The sequence below is a fragment of the Wyeomyia smithii genome, chromosome 3 (genome assembly GCF_029784165.1).
Source record: "Wyeomyia smithii strain HCP4-BCI-WySm-NY-G18 chromosome 3, ASM2978416v1, whole genome shotgun sequence".
In the NCBI taxonomy this organism is placed as follows: Eukaryota; Metazoa; Arthropoda; class Insecta; order Diptera; family Culicidae; genus Wyeomyia; species Wyeomyia smithii.
Window position 1 is genome coordinate 193646268 of NC_073696.1, and position 22922 is coordinate 193669189.

The 22922-nt window shown below is 41.5% G+C and overlaps 1 protein-coding gene across 1 annotated transcript; it reads right to left on the bottom strand.

The window, feature by feature from the left end:
• Positions 1-5991: 5991 nt before the first annotated feature.
• On the bottom strand, positions 5992-22497 carry LOC129728961 (uncharacterized). Its single transcript, XM_055687436.1, has 9 exons — positions 21939-22497; positions 21814-21883; positions 21210-21757; positions 20821-21153; positions 13959-14183; positions 7641-7835; positions 7394-7579; positions 6714-7337; positions 5992-6654 (listed from the first exon to the last, which is right to left on the bottom strand). Exons 1-9 carry the CDS (start codon positions 22486-22488, stop codon positions 6308-6310), a joined length of 3078 nt encoding a protein of 1025 aa, XP_055543411.1. The 5' UTR covers positions 22489-22497; the 3' UTR covers positions 5992-6307.
• Positions 22498-22922: the final 425 nt, after the last annotated feature.

Below are 22922 nucleotides of genomic sequence, written 5' to 3' on the forward strand. Positions count from 1 at the left end.
ATGTGGAGAGCTCATACTGATTACATTACATTACCACAGTGAATACATTTTTCAGCATTAACACTGCAAGAATCTTCTGCATGAGTCTCCCCACACTTGCTACATCGTGCCTTATTGCAGCAGTAGGCGGCTGTGTGGCTTAACTGCTTGCAATAAGTGCAATTAATAACACGGGGTACATCCAATCGCACAGGCAGACGGACCCGGTCGATCGAGACGTGGCTAGGGAGTGCAGATCCGGCAAACGTAACGCGAAACGAGTCTGGCGGAGTGTAAATTTTTTAATTTTTTTATCGCTGACGAGAGACATACATTTTCAGGATACTCTCGACAGACAGACTCGAATCGGTTGTCACACCGTCGATCTCCGCGTCTCGTGCAGGTACATACACGCGATACTCGCGTGTAAAGAGCTCGAAGAAAGCTATATCATTGACCTGCTTCAGGTCACTGACTGTGACACGAAGCTTGTTTGGCCTTACTTTGGAAATTTCGGTCACATTTTTGAAGTGTGACGTCAGATCTTTCGCAATTTGTAAGATGTTAAGCGATATTGAATTTAATCCTGCTTTTGGCCGAAAGTAGTCTAAAAAAGAACTGCGCCCCGCGCCGTCTGGATAAAACCTGGGGCGAGGGGGGACTGAAGAATGAACAGGGGAGGGGCTAACAGAAGGGTCAGGGTCAGGGGGGTTCGGAGATGTTGGTGCGGGAGGCGAGGGATCTACATCCATCGCGCTAAATCTAGCGCACTAGGGCCGACAAGAACACGTACCTCTTTACTTCTTCCTTCCAGCAGGGTTGGTTGTCCGATCGTTCGAAGCTGCAACCGTTACAGCCAGCAGCACCAATACAGCAGCACCAAACAGCCACCAGCAGCGAGCCGGGTGTGAGATCACTACACAGCGACACAACTCAACTGTCTTTTGTTTTGCTATTCGTACACACGGACCGGATTGTAATGGAACGACCACTTTGCACGTCCGTTTCTGTCGAGTATTTGACGCGGAATGATTGTTCGATTTGAAAGGTACTAAGTTATTAATAAATTACAACGAGTGTTTTGGAATAACTCCACCTTTAACCCTTTTGACGAGCTTCAAACGTTTCTCAAATCCGTCGCAGGCGGCACGAACGACTTCCATGGGCATTTCGTCCTATATACGAAGGATTACGGTTTTGAATCGGGCCAATGTAGGTATCCTGTGTTCGTTTATCTTCGACAACATGTATGACCATACGAAGTAATCCAAGAGATTCAGATCTGGTGAACTGGGAGGCCATTCATTTTTGGCCAAAAAGTCGGTAAAATTTTCCTGACACCAGTTCTGAACCAGATGCGCTGTGTGAGAGGGTGCTCCGTCCTGTTGAAACACATATTGATCTTCTCCGTACATTCTATCTACGCTTCGCTTTACAACTTTCTCCAAAATTTCCGTTTTGTAATAAATAGCGTTAATTTTAACGCCTTTCTCAATGAAAACAAGCGGTAGCTTCCCTCGCTTGCAAATACCTCCCCAAATTATCACTGAAGCGGCACTTTGGAACCGAGGCACGTTTCTGTCACTGTCCGGGATATTCTGTGAAGGGTAGGCTCACAATCTGTCATTTTGGACATTGTGAGACTGTTGCAGAACAAATAATTTTTCATCCGAAAAGATGAATTCTTTTCCGGCGTGCCGCGAAAGTAGGAGAGTAGATCTTTTTGTCTTCGAAGCTGCTGATACTCCGTGAACTTAACGTTTCTTGAAAGCTTGGCATCTCAGGTCTTGTTTCAGCACGTTGTGTATGGTTGATTTGGACACATTAGGATCAGCGGCCATTTTACGTACAGAGCGGTGCGATTTTCGTCGAATTCGTTCTCTTACGATCTTAACCACTCGCTCAGTCCTAGCTGAACGTAGCCGACCGGATCTCTTCCGGTCATCCAGTGAGGAAGTGTCACGGTACCTTCTAATGGTCCGATAGACATAATCACGCTTTACTTCCAGGTTTTTCAAGCTTTTGAAAATATGGCCTGGGCGCTCACCTTCCAAAAACCTTTTTATCACTTCGGCACGAAATTGTTTCGTCGTCGATAAACAATGGACACTTAATGAAAGGGAACAAACTGCATCTTGAATAGTCTGTGTGAACATGGTACAAAATTACACCAATACATATTTGTGCATATGTGCTACCAATTTATCACATCAATGATATAAAAAAATGTTTGAGAATATATTGGACACGGTGTACCTTTTCGAAAACCGAACTGGTTGCTTGATAGACCGTTCTCACTTTCTGTGTATTTCACCAGTCTATTGAGAATCACCCTCTCAAGCACCTTGCCCGCTGTGCCCAGCAGATAGATTGGTCTGTATGCTGATGGGTCACCTGGTGGCAACAGCACCAGCCTCTGTCGCTTCCACACGTCCGGGAAGAGGCAGTCGTCAAGGCAGTTCTGCATAACCGCCTTGAACAACCCGGGGGCTTTCTTAATGGCCGTCTTGATGGCCAAGTTCGGGATTCCATCTGGTCCCGGTGCCTTGCCTATCTTTAGGGAGTTTGCGATCTCGATCAATTCATCTTTTGTCACCCTTACCGCATCGTCTGCCTCTGCACGACTGCCGTCACTCACGGTTGGTGGTGACTCGTCAGCCGGAGGCCAGGGACTTGGTTCGTGGTTCGTGTGGTAGTATGCCTCGTATCCATTATGCCACACATCCATTTTGCCTCGCGTCTGTATGCCTAGCATACTATGCCTAACATCCATATGCCTAGCGTCCATATGCCTTGTGTCCCGTTCCCATATCGAGTACCGGAGAGGTGGATGAAAGGGATTATGGGATTACAAAAAGAGCTACAAGCTGGAGTGCTGTGTTTAGAGGTGGGAACAATGGTTCACTATAATGAGCGGATTAGAGCGATTCAGAAAGATGAACTAGTTCTTTTTGACAGCTCACTCGTTCTTTTCGTTATGCACATTTTTTGACGTAGGACTACGTCTTTGTTTTCTATACTAGATTACACTTTGTGAAATTAAAAATGAAACTGGCAAATGTTGCGTCAGATTTCAAACGATTATAGCGAGCGAACGACTTAGTCATTTGTTTGTCGGTGGATAGATAAAATGTGTAACAATTTTTTGATATAATGTTCAACATTGTTGCTTTACTGCTTAATGGTGGATAAAGGTGAAAAGTTCCAAGGTCAAGCTTTCCCATATATTTCCCTCGTTATTGGCTTGCTTCCCGAGCACAGATGGACGAAATAAACAATACAATAACATGGACGAAAAAAATTCCACTGACTACATATTTTGACTCAACAAAGTATTTTGGTTTGTTCCTCTTTCTCCAAGCTGTGTGGCCACGCCTTAATAGCAAAAATCTATGCTGAACTCGATACAAAAGATTGCGTGCAGAAAATTCAGCTTCAGTCTAGTTTGTCACACAACAGCGAATGGAGTATAGCTGTTAGAGGTACTCGACATTGAGAAACGAGAGCTGCATACGAGTTAACTTCCAGGCACCGCGGAGCATGTTACCTTTATTTTGCACACGGCAGCAACAGCTACCATCGTACGCTGCAGGATATTTTGCTGGCACAGCTGCTGGAGGGTACAGCGGAGAGCAAATTTTATGCGCGGCCAACAAAATATTCAATACTACCGGTGGTGGTGCGATCATCAGCGCTCTATAGCACACATTTCTAGCTGAAAATTATGGAATCGGTTCTTTTTAAAACTATAAATGCTTGAAGATACGAGTTATGAGAATTTTCACAACTACTCCTAGTGTGAAATGTTCATCTATTTCTCAATAATCATTTTAAAAATAACGACTAGAGCGCACCAAAGATAAACGGTAGTGTTGCCTAAGAATAGTTTATCACAGCAAGATATAACCCTCATTTCAAGAATTTTCACTGCTAAATTGAGTGATTTTCCGGTTTAATTGTTTCTTTGTGCCCACTCGAACACCGTTATTAGTCAAATATTAGTAACGAAAATTAGTTAACCTAAGAACCAGAGTGATTTTCGCATCGGGAAAGCAAAAACTTTCTTTTGATGCTTATGAAAATCACTCAGTAGTATCGAAGGTGTTTTGGTTTGTTCCTTTTTCTCTAAGCTGTGTGGCCCCGCCTTAATGGCAAAAATCTACGCTGAACTCGATACAAAAGACTGCGTGTAGAAAATTCAGCTTCAGTCTAGTCTGTCACACAATAGCGAATGGAGTATAGCTGTTAGAGGTACGCGGCATTGAGAAACGAGAGCTGCATACGAGTCAACTTCCAGGCACCGCGGAGCATGTTACCTTTGTTTTGCAGTTGAACAGTTTATCGCAGCATATGATGTATACATTTAGTCCTACGTCACCATTTCATACAACCGCTAGGGCTGTATACCTTGTAGAATTTAAATCAGTATTATAGCTTAATATCAGACACCGCAAGCGAGAGCCATGCGAAACCTTTACATTTCTTCTCCCAAGCCAAAGCTGCGCGCGAAACTGCAATAGAATTTCCTGCAAGCAGCTGCCTCCGGCTGTCTGCTCTTCTATGCATAATCATCCACCAGAGGCGTAAAAAAATTAACTTGCCACTGTTTACACACAGGAACAACGGGCGGGCTAACGCCGAGAACGCACACGAATGGATGGCAAAAGTGGAACGAAAAGAGCGAAAGGACTGGTTCACTGAACTTCCGAATCTTAGATTCAGGCAATCCGCTCGCGAGCTGTTCTATTCTGATCAGTTTGCGAGCGAATTGCCTGCATCTTAGATTCGGAAGATCAGTGAACCAGTCCTTTCGCTCTTTTCTTTGAAAGAACGAAATTTTTTGATCACTCTCAGAAGACTCAGAAGACAGGCAACCCGCGTACCATCGCGGTGGATTGCAGATGGAGAACGAAACGTGGGGAAGGCAAATGAACCACGAACTGCACGAGCTGCTTGGGAAGCCATCTGTCGTCCTCACCACTAAGATTGGCAGGTTGCGGTGGGCTGGGCATGTCGTAAGAATGTCGGACGACAGTCCGGTAAATATGTCGTTGAAACGGACCCTACGCAGACTGCAGAGCTGGCGAAATGCAGCCATGGACTGTGAAATCGAGCTGACTCTTCCATATTTAGCAAAGGCTACACCACGGCTTGGGACTGTTTATTAAGGTAAGGAAAATGGCCGAAAAAGGCAGAATACTTCACCATATGGGTATTTCTAGAATCGGTCAGAGGCCGATCGAGTTTAGATACTATTTTGAGCACAAATCAAAAATGTTCGAAGGAAGACAATTTTTTGTGGTTATTCCAAGCGATAAGAAAATTGTTCAAGGCGGCATTGTGAAGCTCATAGGGGGAAGGGGGGTATCCTTCAGTGTTATGATTTGTTACATAGGGGAGGAGGTCATAACAGCGCTACGTAACAACAAATTTCTGGAGAGACTCTCCAAGGACGAAAATTTTTATGAAGTGAATTCTTTTACAACGTTGCGTAATTTTCAAGGGGGGGTAGGTGATGGCATTACGTTTCGTTACATATGGGGCGAGGGGTCCAGAAATTGAGTTTTTGCGTTACGTAATTGATGGAAGTCGCCTAACACATGGAAAAAATGATCAAATTTACAATTTTTATAGAAATGTAGAGAAAAAATGAAGTTTTGTTCACTATGACTCATCATAAAAAATCTTTGAAGGCGATTGAAATCGAAATGTGAAAAAAACCTATTATTTGGTTATTTAAATCTTTCACCTATTTTACACCTTCTTCTTGTGTTTTAATGTCAAAGAGTGAATTGTATAATACTAATAATGTATATTCACTCATTTTGATCATTCAATAGTTGTTGCTGGAAAATTGCGACTAGTTCAATGAAAACTGCTTTGAAATATTTTTTTTGCTCTGAAATATTCTTGCCTCATTTTTGCAGTTATGCTTGTTTGAACAAAAAATGATAATGTTTTTTAAACTGATGGCAAGTTCTTTCGCTGTATCAGGCAATCAAAAAAAGCATCTTCGAAGATTTATTTTATTTCCTATATTTATTTATTTTGTTATATTTCATCTACTTGGTCTAAGATCTTTAACCACAATGTCTTGTGTGACGGTTATCTAATACTCTAGTGTTATAAATTCTGTACAAATAAAAAAAAACAATTTTCCAAGAACTTGCAACGTTCGATATATATTACCTGAAATCTTTCAAATGGTTTGTTGTAGTGTTTCAGGGTGAAACTAAATGAATTCAATAAACAAACTAAAAAACAAGTTTGGTAATTTTTGTTGAAATCGTTAGGAACTGAGAACTAATAACTGCTGTGGTTTTACCGGTTACGGGTTGCGCTTTTCCAGCGCGATCCAGCATCCATTGGTGATTTTCAGAATAATAGAATATCGTATGTTTAAGGTATCCATCGTAAGCGTTGTTTTCAGGCGGAACCTTCTCAACAAGTAAACAATCATGATTTTCATAGAAAGCCAGGCATACCGAATGCCTATACAGTTGCGAGGCCCTCCACTGAATGGAAGGTACGCGTACGGATGCCTTTGAGCACAGTTCTCCGGCAAAAAGTTGTCCGGATTGAAACTCTCTGCATCGGGGCCCCAGATCTGTCGATCCCTATGCAGTTGATAAAACCCACACAATATCGTAGAATTGCAGGGAATCGTGCAGCGATCTAAAAAAAGGATGTTGTTAAACATAAAGATCCACATGGCAGATTTTTGTTTATCTTACCATCAAGTTTAATGTCACTGGTTGTAGTTCGCCCAACGATTGGAGCAACAGGAAACAGTCTCATCGTTTCTTTGCAAACCATCTCAGTGTACACCAGTTTTGTAACGTCATCCGCAGACACGTATTGATTACTATCTGGACACGACTGCATGATTTCCTGGTAAACCCTTTCCTGGACATCTGTATGCATGGCTAGCATTAGCAGGAGATTACTCATAGTCGTCGCCGTTGTGTCGTTTCCCGCAAAAATAATAGTATCCAAGTGCTCAGGAATGTCCTGTTTGGATAGTTGAGCATTTTCCCGAGCGAGTTCTAGCAATTTGTCAAGAAAAATTTGTGGCTTTTTGCTACCTATTGATGTTTCAGAAACTTTCGGTCCTGTATCTGCTGACAATAGTTCCTCAGCATTACGGGCTGTCATAACTTTGGTTGCTAGCAGTCGTGCACCACGCAGGACCTCTTGTTCTCTTCTGTACGCTTTAGTAAACCGGTAAAGGAACTCTGGATATTTGGACGGCGAAAAGACACGAGCAGTGACAAGATCGATGAATTCTTCCTGTAAACCTAGGTAGAATTCTCCTTCTGGAGTTCGCTGCATATTAAAATCACATCCAAACGCAGTTGCTAAAAATATTGAAAATAATTGTTGTATGTTGTATGTACATTGCCAATTATCTTACAACATATCGCATCTAGCGTGCAGAGCGCTATGTCGTGGAAAAAATCTCTCTCATCCTGTCCAATATATTTTTCCATTTTGTCGACTAGAACGGCACTTTTCTCGTTGAAGATACCAACAAAACTGTTTAAGATAGTCGGGCCGAACGAGAGGTTCAAAATTTTTCGCTGTCCTTTCCATATGTGAGCTGTAATGAACGACGATTGTAGTGAACTTAGGTGGAGATTATCAGATTGACCATCCACTACCTGGAGCTGAAAAAAGTCCCCTGTTGACACGGAAAAACTGGTACTGTAATGGTTTGCTAAGACAATGCGGCGAATTCAGAACGATTTGCAGGTGTTCTGGTGTGTACAGAACAATGTGCACTAAGTGGCCTATGTGGATGCAGAGCGGAGATGCGTATTCCGCAGCAACTGTTTTTAACGTATGATATATTGCCTCTGAAAAAAATATAAATAGGTTGTTATTTTGTTTGAACATTAAAAACGTTAACCCTTTTACGGGCCGAGGTTAAAAAATGTCATTAAATTTTATTGTTTATTTCTGATTACTGATCATACCTCGTATTTATAAGCAGAAAAAACGAAAGTTGTTGGTGGCAATATAGTTGCCAGCCTTATAAAGGAACCACAAGAGCTTGATTGTTAATTTACAGTTTATTAAGCTATTATTCAGTGGATTTCAGCTGAATCATAGCTTCACAAGCCGTTATCGTACCAAATCGTTTGTTGGGTTCATGTCTCATTATAATTAGTCATGAAACAGTTTTTTTTCATGTATGGACTTATATACTGCGACCAGAATCGTTGATCTATTGTAAAATACGCTCGGGTGTCTGCTGTATTTCGCACTTTTATTATTAGAAAAATGCGTGCTTGTGTTCAAATGTGGTAACCCGTTCTTTTTTACTCTTACTGCTCTACTACACGGTGACAAAAAAGTCCGGTCACACTTTTTTGGGGTCGCCTGTAGCCTACACGTTGCATCTCTCTGGTGCCATCTATATGTCAAATGAAGGGTTAGCTTTGCTGCCCAAAGTGGCAGAGTTTCGTTTCGTTTGTTTACATTGAGTTGTGAGCCATGGCAGAGTTAAGGGCAGTTGTTATCGCTGAATATGTGAAAGGGTACAAACCCGGACACATATGGGTCATTCCATGTCAAGTGTCCGAGGAAATGCATCGACCATCTCCGATTTCGACCAAAATTTGTGAGTCGATGTATTTTAGGCCGGAACTAATAAGTACAAAGTGTTGTACCGTTTGGTGGACCCCTCGGCCAATGGGACTGCCTCCACTTTTTGCGAATTTAGCAAAACACCTTTTTTAAATTGTGAATATCTCGGGACCCTGAAGAGCTACAGGTGATATTGATATATCATTTTGAAGGGTTTGAGACGTAAAATCGAACTACGTGATAAATTTTTCCTGCAGTGTTGCCAACATTGCATTTTTTTCGATTCAAAACTTAATTTGCAATTTCCTCGAAATACCCCCCCCCCCCCCCTTCAATTTTGGTTTGACCACGCCATTGTGTTTAGCAGACGATTTTACATAGGAATCACTTATCAGCCAAAAACAAAATGTAGCGTTCCAGAGATACATATTTTCAAAATTGCAGGATTTTAGATTTTGTCTACGCACGAAAGCGCTTCTACATAAATGGCTGCTAACTCAATGGTATCCTAGCAGGCGTTTGTGTTTTCGAAGAGATGTTCCTTAGAGGAGCATCCGTCATTGATGTAACGCAAAAAAATCCCGTTCTAGAATCATTTTCACGAAAAGTTACAGGACAGTTTTGGTTACACTTTTCCCCTGATTCTTCATTTTATTGCTTTATCACATTGTAAAAATCATCCAATTTAAAACCGTTTCCTAACAGGCGAATTGTCATGTTTTTTCCTGATTTAAGGTTTGCTATGATTTCAAAATTGTAAACAATGTGTCTCATCACGTGTGCAGTCATTTCATTCTTAAAGATGGTGTGTTTAATTGGATTGTATTTTAAACAAATTTGTATCGCTGGAAAAGGGTATTGGTTTTCACAGCAGCTTACGCGATGAGATTTACTAGTAACTGAGGGAGCATGCATGAATGACGTAGCTTTTTTTAAGGTTTTTCTATACCCCCCTTCCCCCTCTCGTCACAAAGTGAGACCCCCTATGGATAATTACGTAGCTTTATAACAAACTTCATCGCCCTTCCCCCCCCTTCCACCCCAATGACTTTTTTTTGCAAATTTTATTACTAAAACATACATTGTATCATAAATGAATAAGACAAGACAAATAATTTAAATTGACTATGAACAAAACAAAGCCGCGAAAAAAAAAACAATTAGGATAAATCTAAATTTTTAAATTTAATATTTGCTACGTAGCTTGGCTTGACCCTAGCCTACCCCTCGTCAAATTTCGTCACAAAACTGCTAGTCGTTTCATGTTCGAGTCCCGGCTCGGGACTCTACTAATATTATCTGTAGGATCATAGCACTAGCCTCACACTTGTCCTGTACACTAAACAGTTGGCTGCGAAGCCTGTGTCAAATAAACAGAACAGAAAAAGGCACCTCCGCTCTAGTCCTGGGTAAGAAGAAGAAGAAGAACATAGGCAGATAAATGTTATGATAGGCTTACTTGCTCTATGACGTGCTATGATATGAGCAAATTAAGCTGTATTCGGTTATGATAAAATATTTTGGATACGTTCGGAGATTTGTTTGAACATGTGGGCTTGAATGTAAATATGCAAAATTATGAAATTAAATCTGAAATCAGCATTTTTTCACGTTATTAACAATGTCACAAGCTGGTTTCAAAATTCGAATCATGGACAAAAATGTACATTTCACAAAAAACAGTTTGAATTTAAACACGAAAAGTGTAGCCAAAACTCTCCTGTAACCTTTCGTGAAAATGATTCTAAAGCGGGATTATTTGCGTTACATCATGACCGGATGCTCCTTTGAGGTACATTTTTTCGATTACACAAACGCCTGCTAGGATACCATTAGGATAGCAGCAATTTATGTAGAAGCGCTTTCGTGCGTAGACAAAATCCAAAATTTTGCAATTTTGAAAATGCTGTATCTCTGGAACGCTACATTTTGTTTTTTTCTGATAAATGATTCCTATGTAAAATCGTCTGCTAGACAAATTGGCGTGGTCAAAATCAAAATCGAAGGGGGGTATTTCGAGGAAATTGCAAATTAAGTTTTGAATCGAAAAAAATGCAATGTTGGCAACACTGCAGGAAAAATTTATCACGTAGTTCGATTTTACGTCTCAAACCCTTCAAAATGATATATCAATATCACCTGTAGCTCTTCAGAGTCCCGAGATATTCACAAAATAAAAAAAGGTGTTTTGCTAAATTCGCAAAAAGTGGAGGCAGTCCCATTGGCCGAGGGGTCCACCAATCGGTACAACACTTTGTACTTAAAAGTTCCGGCCCAAAATACATCGACTCACAAATTTTGGTTGAAATCGGAGATTGTCGATGCATTTCCTCGGACACTTGACATGGAATGACCCATATTCAAACACCTAAAACCGCTCGGAATCAACCGGAAATTCGTGTGCCGGACCATAAATTGGTACCTAGAGACCGGAGGCACCGAGGACAAGGCACGATCTGGACGACCAAGGTCTGTGAGACCTCTAAGGCTGAAAAAGATTATACGAGACCGGATTAGCCGGAATCCCGTCCAATCTGCACGGAAAATGAACCGAGAATCAATCCGCCTTCTTCTGCGCAAGGATTTAAAACTTACACCCTACAAAAAACAGGTGGTTCATGGGGTTACCAAAGCTACAAAGGACAAGAGGTACCAACGGTCGCGGGAGTTGCTTGGTAAAATAAAAATAAAATTATAAAATTATTGAGCTCTATAGAAACAAAAATGCAAAAAGTGAGGTTTTTCATACAAATTTTCATATATCTTTGAAATGCAATGCGCCAATCGACCGTCGGTAAGTTTAGATCCAAAAAAAACTTGGTTCTTGAAAATCAATAAATATGTTCCACCCTTAGCTATACTGTCAAAAAAGATTTTTATTCGGACGAGAAGCTGTTCGTTTTGGAGCAAACAGTCAATCGCCAAAATGATCGAGTTTCTAATTTTCAACCGAAAACGGTATAGCAAGTTTTTTTTAAATTTTTTGTGTTTCTCGTGGGATCCGAATTCGGTACTGCAGCAGTAGCTGAAAGAAGGTTTCAAAAAATTACCGAATATCTACTATACTGTTTTCATTCTTTTTCATTTCTGGGAAACATTTGATTTGTGATGATATGAACCAAAGTCCATAGTTAAAATCACCTGCACGATTCGGGAAAGTGTCCGCTTTTGGATTTTGACAACTGGACAACATCGCCATCTTCGGTGATAATCGTAGAGCTGTGCAAGAGGCCATTACGAAGAGAAGTTGCGAGAGCTGGACATCACCATGAACACTGCCGAAACGAAGAACATGGTGGCTGGCTGAGAGTATGGTTGTCCAAGGGCGTTGGTTCTGCGGTGGTGATGGACGGGAGTACGTTCGAAGTAGTTGATGAATTTGTTTATTTTGATACACTCGTAACGTGTATTAACGAGGAGAGTCGCATGACTGAGATTCGGATTGCGGCAGCTAACAGGGTCTATTATGGATTGCGTAGTCGGGTCTCGCAGCCTACAGATTCGGGACGCTGATCCTCCCGGTGGCACTCTACGAACATGAATCATAGACGTGGAAGCAGGTCTTTCAACGAACGTTTAGGGTCTTCAAGCGTAGAATCCTGCGATCAATACTCGGTAGCAAACTAGAAAACGGAGTGTAGCGCAGACACATGAATTACGAGCTTTACGACGTATACAAACACTATGGGTATTCATGTCGAGCTCGTGAACAAATAACCAGCCGTAAAAATACTCACCTCCATTGACGAGTAATGGAAGATACACAATTTACGGCTGGGTATTCGTATACGAGCTCGATGTGAAGACCCCTACTATAATTTGTCTAGCTGATGAAACAAGGCAGATTACAGTGGTCTTGCCACGTAGCATGTAAGACGGATGAGCGGCCGACAAAAATAATATTCAGCAGAGATTGCAGAGCAGAGTTGGATGTGTGCTGCCGAGAAGAATGGTCGAGTAGCGGGTGTAAGAGGCGACTGGAGAAGTGTAACCAAAGACCGAGTTTCATAGATATGTGTTCTCGATTCGGCAATTGATCTCTATCGGTCACCATAAAAATAAAGTAGAAGTAAATATGAAAAGTTACATTGAAAACTGAAGAATTGTTTCACCGTAATTTATTGAAAGCCCTTAAAGTTGTTATATTTTTGATTTTTCGAAGGCAAAATAAACATAATTGGCTACACAACATAGAAAATCAGAGTATAAAGTTCGACTATTCGTTCAAAATTCTTCTAAACAAAGTAACTATACCAATTGGTTACTGGCTGATATCGTTTTTTTTTTCAATTTAAATTACCGAAGTGTTACAAAATTATAAAAACGATATCCTTATCTGAGTTTCAAATGCCTGTGTGCGTCAAGGTTCAATACTGATCCTCATACTGTTTTATATGATTAATTCACCTCAGGATACACATAATTATTCTGTTCGAACACAATCATAATCGTATCAAATCGTATAGTCGATCATAAAAGTGTCTAGATGTGTTTCTCCGGCTTTTTGTTGAAATTCCTACTTATAAATTATTAATTTTGATATGACACAATGAAAAACAACAATTGAAAAAAACTTGACAACGTTATCGAGGTTTAAAAAAATTGATGCAAGAAATTTAAAATTGTGGCCGATTTCGCAAAAATAAATTTTAGGTTGATTGGTGAGGTGACACAATGTGCAAAGTGAAAATTATCACTTGCCACATGATAACAACTTCCTATTTAATCATATTTTTGGATACCAAACAGACCTCACTAGTCGGCTATCTACCGTGAGCCAAGCATAACTGATATCACAAATAGGTTGATTTACTTTTGCGAAGTCGGCCACAGTTTCAAATTTGTTGCACCAATCCTTTTAAACCTCGATAACGATATGAAGTTGTTTTTTTCAATTGCTGTTTTTAATTGTATTTTATTAAAATTGACAATGTGTACACGGGAATCTCGTTTTTGTACTTTCAGTATTAGCAACGAATTTAATTATCAATAATCCAAAAATACAACTGCCACCAAAACGACCATTTCTGAGGATTTACTGCCAATGATTGCGTAACCATGTATATCTAGTTTCACTTTACTAAGTTATTCATTATTACTTTTTGAGGTAGTTTTCATTAATAATCTTGCCTCTAACTGTTAACAATAATTACTAATCCACAATATAGTCACTAAACCAAATCACATTAGCTTGTCACGACATTTTCGCATAAACGATAGCTTACAGCACCCCCATTGGTAAGCTACTAAAATTCAATTCACACATTAAAATTTAACGACGCAAACAATTTTACACTTCTGCCTTCACTTCAGTCGATTTTAACGCATGCATTTTTCTCAAATTATGTTGTAATATGGTTTTGAACGTAAAACAAAAATAAATTAAGCACCTGCCGATGTAAGTTTAAGCATCATATATATGTGGCCAATTAGTGGCAAAGCTACCGGTCCGTTCATGTTGGCCACTGCCGCCAAAACTTTCCTGCGTGACCACCGGTAGTAAGCCGCGAATGCGACAACCGCCGTAACGAAATACAGAACCACCGTGTTCCACATGACCGTCGTTTTCTTGTAACACGCGATTTTACACGCGACTTGAATGCGATTTCGCGTTCACTTGTATGCAAAGGGCGGCAGCTTCTTATCACCGAATAGCTCTGGCTTACAACTGTTCTTCAGTCTGATACTAGCTGGTGTTTGCGGCAGCACTGCTTAGATGCAAATAAACTTATAAGCCACTCTCGTGTGTGATTTATTCTGGCAAATGATCGGATAAACATAGATTTTCCGCCGTATAGAATGTTTCTCTCCCGCGAGAGCTGGGTTGAATTCAAGAGTGTTCTGATGCCTGTACTCGCGGCCGGATTGCCGGTGAGCGCAGCAGAGAAGTATGATCGCGTTTGTGTAATCGGGTGTACGCTCTTGGGATGAAAGTTGGCTTTCAGTTTGATATGATGTGCATCAGGATTATTGATATAAGCAAGAGTAAATGTTTACTCTGAGAGAAACATTCCGGAAGTTTTCTTGTCATTCAAATATTTTTATTCATTATTCGTAAGCAGATATAGTTTGTGCGAGGTGTACTCTTGTTTTTTTTTATTGTTGAACTTACATGAATTTTACGCAATAAATTGCAATAAATGGCGACAATTACGTTGAAGTTATTAAGGAAGTTACTAATATCAGGTATAATTTTTTTTAAGTTTATGGTTGAGACGAATAAATCCATAGATGCTTAAAAAAATTCCCAGAAAATCGAAAAGAAAATTTTTTGACGAAAACTAGTGAGATTTTTTGAGAGATCCAACTTTCATTTTGCGACAGATCCTTGATTACTTTTAGAATCCTGGAGTGTGGTTGCTACTGTTCCCGGCGATTAATCACACGGTTTTTTGGAGCTTATAGACAAAATTGACAAAAACAACAAACATGTAGCTAAACTTGTCGATAAGGTAAACGCCACTACCCCGATGCGGATACCAAATCGAAATCGGCCCACCAAGCGTCGTCGTAACGAGCTAGAGACTCCAAACGAACCTGTTGTCGGTACCAGACACGTCGAAAATTACGACAGGCTAGTGTGGCCACCTGATTTGTTTTGGGTTTCACGTTTTCATTTAACCGTGACAATCAAGGTAGTCTCTCTAGTGAAAAGGGGTACTGACCTTCACTTATTTTCCGTTTCGTTCAAGGTCGGTTTTCTTTCGGAAGTCAAAGCCACTGCATGCGCTCTGGTCACAGAGAATCGTTTTCAGAAAATTTAACCGACGCTCATGCCAATTCTACTGTTTGGTCACTTCCCGCAGTCCCCGTTTTCCCTCTGGTAACAGTTTCTAACATTGCTTCAGGAACTGTCGCAGTCGAGCATTTCTCGCCAGTGTTCATCAGTCGTCCTGGTTTTGTGTGTAAGCTAGAGGACTGCAATATTCGGCAAGTAAAAAACTGTTCGCAAACATTCAATTGCTGGTACGCTCCGGGTTTCTAGGCCACCGAATACCTACCCACCGCTTCAAGACGACCATGTTTTTGATTCCCGTCAGCATGACACTACTCTTAGAATAAGACAACAACTTTCATTAACTGACGTTTCAACAACCAACGTGACACAATCGATGTTAGTGTCATGGATGCAACCCCCCAACCGCAGTCGAACCTGTGGATGTGACGGTTGTTTCAGGCGATTCCAATCTTCCAGGCATTATTTGGCGAGAGAGATCGATTGGGTAATATGTTAACGAACAGCGAAATCATGACGGCCTTCCTTCGGGTATGTACCTAGACGGCGACATTGCGAACTCTGTCGAACAATTCTACCAATTGTTTTCCTGTAAATTCTCCAACGTATTTGTAGGTGAACGGTTAACGACGCACGAAATCATGCAATAGAACGCGTCCCTTTTCTCAGCCGTGCATTGAATAACCTCTCCTTCGATGATAGCACGGTAACATAAGCCGCCTCAAAATTCAGGTCTTCCGTCTCCACTAAAACAGAGGGCATACCTTCCGTTTTCCTGGAAAACTGCATTAATAGTCTGTTTTGGCTCCCCCAACGACTGTTTGCTCAATTCATTATCTCTGGCGTCTGTATGGCCTGGAAATTGACTTACATGCCACCAGTGCTTAAGCAATAAAATAGAAGAAACATCAACAACTACCGAGGAATCTCGTCCTCTTTGAACCTACTTTCTCGCTCATCAAGCAGTACATCACAGACGAACAACACGGTTACATGCCTAAGCGATCCACGGCCTTAAATCTCCTGACACTCCCATTCTACGTAATAGGTAGCTTTGATGGCCAACCTCAGACGGACGTTATGTACACAGATCTATCCGCTGCTTTTGACAAACTGAACCACCAAAACGGTGTTGCGAAACTCGAAAAGCTCGGCATCGAAGGTCTACTGCCCACCTGGATTCAATCGTACTTATCTGATTGGTGCTTAGTAGTAAACATCGATGAAGTCTTTTCGACATCTTACTCTGCTCTCTTGGCATTTCGCACGGCAGCCATCTCGTGCCTTCAATATTTTTTATCTACCTGAACGAAATCAATTAAAAAGTTTCGTCATATGCCGTAGCGCATCATGAAAAGTTATCGATTTCCGCCTGGTGCTCGTACAACCGCATGCAGTCGAACGTCGACAAATGCGAAATATTAACAATCTCCAGAAAGCGTTTGACTCGAAGCTAACGTTTAAACTACACATGACATTCGTCGTTGACAAAGTTAGCAGGAATTTAGGACTGCCAGAATGGAGTACTTCGATGAACACCTGAATGGCAATACAGTAAACAAAAGCGGAGCAGGAACTGACCTAGGAGCACCGGCTCAGTAGATGACAGATTACTAGCCCCCGATGTTCACGATCGGGAAGCTGAAGAACAACAAAGCTCCAGGCAAAGACGGACTACCGAGCGCTACAATGGGTCATTTTTAAGATTTGAGAGACGAAAAAACTGCCAGACGAGTGGATCTCTCTCCATCCACTCTTCTCGTCTGCCCCATCTACAAGAAGAAGAAGGGCGACAAGCTGGAGTGCCGCAACTACTGCGGTATCTTGCTTAACAATGCGCCTACAAAATACTCTCACAAATCTTGTTCCGTCGTCTATCACCTTTAGCCAGGAGGTTCATGGCCCAGTACCAAGCGGGCTTCATGGGAGCCCGTACCTCCTCGGACCAGATCTTCTCAATCCGATAGATCTTACGGAAATGCCGCGAGTACAACGTGCCCACACAACACATCTTCATCGACTTTACGGTGACCTATAATACAGTTAATCGAGAACAGCCATGGCAGATCATGCACGACAACGGATTTGTGGATAAACTGACTCGATTGATCAAGGCCATCATGGAGCAAGTGATGTACGTATTTCAGGTTTACTCTCGAGCTCCTTTAAAACGCGCAGAGGGTTAAGACAAGGTGATGGACTTTCCTGTTTGCTGTTTAACATCGCTCTTGAGTATGTGATCCGGAGGGCGGGCATCGACACGAGGGGCACGATTTTCACAAGGTCTGTTCAGTTTCTGGGCTTCGCGGATGACTTTGACATCATAACACGTAACTTTGCGAAGGCGGAGGAAACTTTCGCTCGACTGAAATCGGATTGCGAATAAATGCGTCGAAAACGAAATTCATGCTAGCGAAAGGCTCCTAGGAGAACATCATCAGCCTCCCAACTCAAGTCTCTGTAAGCGGCGATGAGCCTGAGGTGCTCGACGAGTTCGTGTATCTAGGGTCACTGGTAACTGCCGACAATAACACTAGCAAAGAGTTCCAAATACGCATCCAAGCTGAAAATCGTGCCTTCTTTTCTCTTCGGGAGACACTTCGATAGAGTCGATTGTGACGACGCACGAAGTTGACGCTGTACAAAACCCCTTTAAGACCGGTAGTCCTCTACGTAATCGAGACAGCAACGCTTCACGCGGAGGATCTTAACGCTCTTGGAGTTTTCGAACGGAAGGTGCTGCGGGTTGTCTACGGTGGAGTACAAACAGACGACGAGGAATGGCGACGGCGCATGAACCGTGAGCTGCACGCGCAAAGAGAACCCCATCGTACACCTGGAGAAAGTCAATAGGTTACGAAGGGCCGATCAGGTCGTAATGATGCCGGATGACAACTCTGTGAAATCAGTTCTCTTCAGCAACCCTGCTGGCACCAGAAATAGAGGGGCGCAATGTGCACGCTGGCTCGACCAGATCGAAAAAGACTTGCGGGTGATGAGACGCCTAGGGAACTGGCGAAACACAGGCCAAAACTGATCAACATGGCAATAACTTTTTATACAACACGAGCCACCACGGTTCTCGTGTGATTGGTAAGTTAAGTAAGTGGATTAACCCTTTTAAACTACCAAGTTACGAACAGCGATGCAGACTCATCGACTTCAACAACATCGTCGGGACTTCATCAGGGCAATACTTGTTTTCGACGTGCTGACCTCACGTGTAGATTGTCCGGCAATTCTCGATCAATCCAACATATATGTTCAACCACGCATGTTGCAAAATAACATATTTCTCCACGTTCAGGATAGGCAAATAATTCAGTGTAGCTTCAGAACGATAACCGGTCTCCAGCGCATTTTATGTTACGTTACACGCTTTGATTTTGACACCACCCGCCAGATGCTGAAGACTCGCTTCTTGACTCTAGCACGTAATTTTTACGTTTGGTGAACGTCAACTATAGACCCGCCGGAAGAGATACGGGATTTCTCAAGAAAGAAGCTGCAAGAAGTTCACTCATTTACTTTGCTGAGAAAAAGTTACACGTGTAACATGCGATAACCACATGGGGTTTGGTGTAGCGGCCGCGAGCAAAACCTTCAATGAACAAGCGACAAGACCAAGTGATTTCACTACATGACAGCACTTGGTTACATGTTACTCGAAATTTCGCAGTGTTGGACGTCGGTATATAACATTGCAATCTTTTTTGTCGTATTCGTTTCAAATCACCCTAGCGGAGCTCAGTCGCTCCTTGTCAAATCAGTTATTAGGTTTGTATTTATCATGACAATATAACCTTTCTTTGGGGCATCTTCAGCGGTGGTCTATTTTTGAAACAACTTTATACTAGATTTACACCAGCGAAACCTGAATAGAACTAGCTAATATAGACCAATTTTTCGTTCTCCGCACCGGTGTTGTATATCTTGTTGTTTTAAACCGCTGACATCTGTCACACTGTCAACAATTCAATACCCTATGCTATCAGTTCATGAGACTTATTATAATAAAAAGCACTCAATATTCAACAAACGGAAATTCGATAATTTTTACGCACATTAAACGAATACTTTGGCAAGACACTTTATATCCACGAGACTTTATGTATTTGACCCGAGCGTCAGTGACACTTCTCAGGATGGATTGGTATGATCGAAAAATTTCTGCTACAAGTAGTGCTTTGGAGGATAGCGAAAAAATATTTGATCGCGTAGATGTTCATCTTCCGTTTTCGTCCCATCAATCTTTCAGAATCTTACAGTTCTTCAAACTTGCTTTCGGTTTTGAGGATTTTGAAACAAGCCTGTATTTTGAACGTTTTCAGTTCAGTGTCTTCGAGGAACATTTTTCTGGCCTCTCAAGGTCTTCTCTAGTCCCACTACAATTGAGGCGATTAACAAATAGCCAACATATTTGTCATCCTGGTGGTTGATGGTTGCAAACCAAGTAGTTGAACCTACGGTTATGGTCTTCCAGAATTTCCTCTTTTGCTAGCCGGTTTCCTTGAAGCCAAAAACGACAAACCTGTTCATTTTATTCTCCAGAAAAGCCACAAAAATGAATTGTGAATTGTCATAAGTATCTTTGTTTTAGTTATTTCTCAACACTCGCAAAACGCTCATATGGAAATAGCTAAAAATGAGGTATTCAATTAAAATATGACATTTCATCCACCTATTGGTAGCGTACAAAGGATTTTAGAACGATCTATTTCTTGTTCCAAAAAGTGACTAAGATAGACGAAAACGTATACCAGTTTCAAATTTTTTCAATTTAGATCTGGTATAGAACAAAATGTACACCACCGGTGCAGCAGTGAATTTGAGCTTGTTCCAAAAAAATAGATCAAAACAACGATTTGGACCACCGCTGAAGATGCCCTTACCCAGCAATTCTTGTTTAGCAGATCGGTTACGGGAGTTTCACAGGCTTTTCATCTGGGGACTCGTTTCGTTGTAAACACAGCAGGACTTGAATATGAACAGTGCTAATAATTACATATTGCTGTTCATTCGCGAGCTCTACATCATACTTTTGAAATAAGCTTATAGAGCTTCAATTATAACCTATCACGCACTAAAATTATGAGCTAATTTTTAAAAATCTGCTGCTGCTGTATTTAAGTAATCAATATCTTCTAATAAATAGTAATATATAGAAATATTAGCACGCAATGGCCTCTATTGCAGAAGACGAGGCGTGCGGAGGGTTACTCGTCTGACCAATTATGATATTGCAGATAGCGTGTCAGCTGGATTTTGAACGAGCAGCCCGTCTGTCACAAGCTAAGTTTCACTCGCGTTCCCTAATACAACATTCTGCTCGCCACGTCAGTGACTGCGGGCGACGCGAGTTCCTCGCCTCGTCTTCTGTAAAGGGGATAATTTTTTATTATAACAAGATTGTTTCAAAATCGTACCTGCGATAACTTGAACTACCCGAAGCTATACCCAGGTATAACTTGCGGTAATCCAAAACCACAACCTCAACGAAGCTCAGAATCGTCTTCTTTCAATCTGCACCAAATGTTTGTTTGCAATCTTTAGTGTGATGCTCATTTTCAACTGCAACTGATCCATTTTAAGCGATGTGCGAAATCGGTACGCACGCAGCAGATGACACATCATGATCTTCATAGACATGAGGCCATACTTGTAGCCGATACAGTTTCGAGGACCTCCGCTAAACGGTAGATACGCGTACGGATGCCGCTCTGCCGCTCGTTCCGGAAGGAAGTTCTCCGGATTGAAGTCATCCACCTTGGGACCCCAGTGCGCCGGATTACGATGGATGTTGTACACGCCTAAAATAATGGTGGTACCTTCCGGAATGGTTGTTTTTGCTGCAAAGAGTTCAACTTGAAGAAAGGTGGTTATTTTGAAAGATTTTTTTCCCTACAGATTTTCGTCGGAGCAGTGCAGGTTCTACCAATAACCGGTCCTACCGGTAGTAGACGCATTGTTTCCTTAATGACCATTTCGGTGTAATTTAGCTTGCCAAGATGATCGTTGTGGACGGGAACAGATGGATCTCGAGATCCAATTACGTTGACAATTTCATTGTAGACATTTTGCTGAATCTCCTGATGAATGGCCAGCATTAGCATTACATGCGAAAGCGTCAAGCCGGAGGTCTCGTTACCACCTAGGATAATTGTGTCCAACTCGTCGCGAATTGCTGCTTCGTCGAAAATATCCGTCTCCTCGGCAAGTCGTAGAATTTGATCTATATATATTTGTGGTTTTTTAAAGTCATCGTTTCTTTCCAATTTTAAGGGTTTGGTTTTATCCTTGCGTTCTCCTTGCTTGAGGCGTAGAACTTTGCGAGACATTTTATATGCTTTTTCGTAGTTTTCTTGTTCAGCTTTGAAATAAGCAGTTTTTTCATAGATAAAATCCGGATGCAGCCAAAATTTGTATACTCTTTGGTTGATGAGTTCACATGCTCTGAAATACATAAAAGAATGGAATAGAACATTCGTCGCGATAGATCAACAACAAACTCTTCGATTGCTTTTATGTACTCTGTTCCTTCCTCACTCTGTAGATCCATGTTGGTTCCCAGAGTTGTTGCTGTCGACAATTAACTCATATCAGTTCATATTGATTTATAAATCACCGAGCTTACCACAAACCATATCTAAAGTACACCGTGAAATATCTTCGTTAATATTAAATTCTCCGTGTCCTAAATGTTTTTCGATTCTCTGCACTAGAGTTGCACTTTTGGTGTTAAAAATTGACACAAAACTGGCTAGTATGGCGGGACTGAAACAAGGTGACAGTAACTTGCGGTGAACCTTCCAAACGCTTGCCGGTGACGAAAACAGTCCTTTTTCACAGTGGAAAAATCGATAAACATCAGCCTTTTCCAGACAGTTGGGTGAATTCAACACTGTTTGAAGATCTTCCGGATTGTCGATGAATAGTAAGAATTTATGTCCGAGCCACGCTCGGCATGGCGAAGGATACTTTTTCGTGAGTGCATTTAGAATTGCGAACTGCTCTTCGTTACTTTTACCGAAAAAAAGGTGTCCACAACCGATGAGCGGGTAATCCTTGGGTCCCGGCAGTTCGGCTGATATGCGATAGAAGCGACGGTTTTTCCAACGAAATAACAGAAAAGCGGCGACCGGCAGTAGAAGTGGCACCAGTACTATATGCCAAAATAGGTGCATCGTTACGATAAAGGTTCAGCAGAGAAAATGTGTCGGTTTGGCGGTCAGCATTTGTATAAAATACAAAATCTGGTTGGTAACTCTTAAGGTACCCCTTATATTTATGAGCAGTATTTTCGAATTAGGCTAATAGGGGATCTCTTCGAACAATGACGGTGAGTTAAGAGTTACAATGATGTGATTAATAACACGGTTTGCCTAACTGTTTACAGAAAGTGCATTTTCATTTCAAATGATAGCCGTCGTTAGAAAAGCCGCCGCGCTGTGGGCGCTATAATAGGCTTCAACACGTACGAATAATTTCCGAGAGTGCTGATTAACTGGAAGAAAATCAAAACGAGTTTCATATAGTTAGCGCAGGTTAAAAGTTGTATAATAGCTTCAAATCTGGATCGAAAAGAGGTACTACTGACTATAGTCAACTTATTTACACA

Excerpts from the sequence above, each read along its gene's own strand:
- LOC129728961 (XM_055687436.1), bottom strand. The coding sequence starts at position 22,488 with ATGCACCTATTTTGGCATATAGTACTGGTGCCACTTCTACTGCCGGTC. Across the intron at positions 21,884-21,938 it reads TACTTTAGATATGGTTTGTG|CAACAACTCTGGGAACCAAC; the intron begins GTAAGCTCGGTG and ends AATTGTCGACAG. Across the intron at positions 21,758-21,813 it reads TACATAAAAGCAATCGAAGA|AGCATGTGAACTCATCAACC; the intron begins GTTTGTTGTTGA and ends TATGTATTTCAG.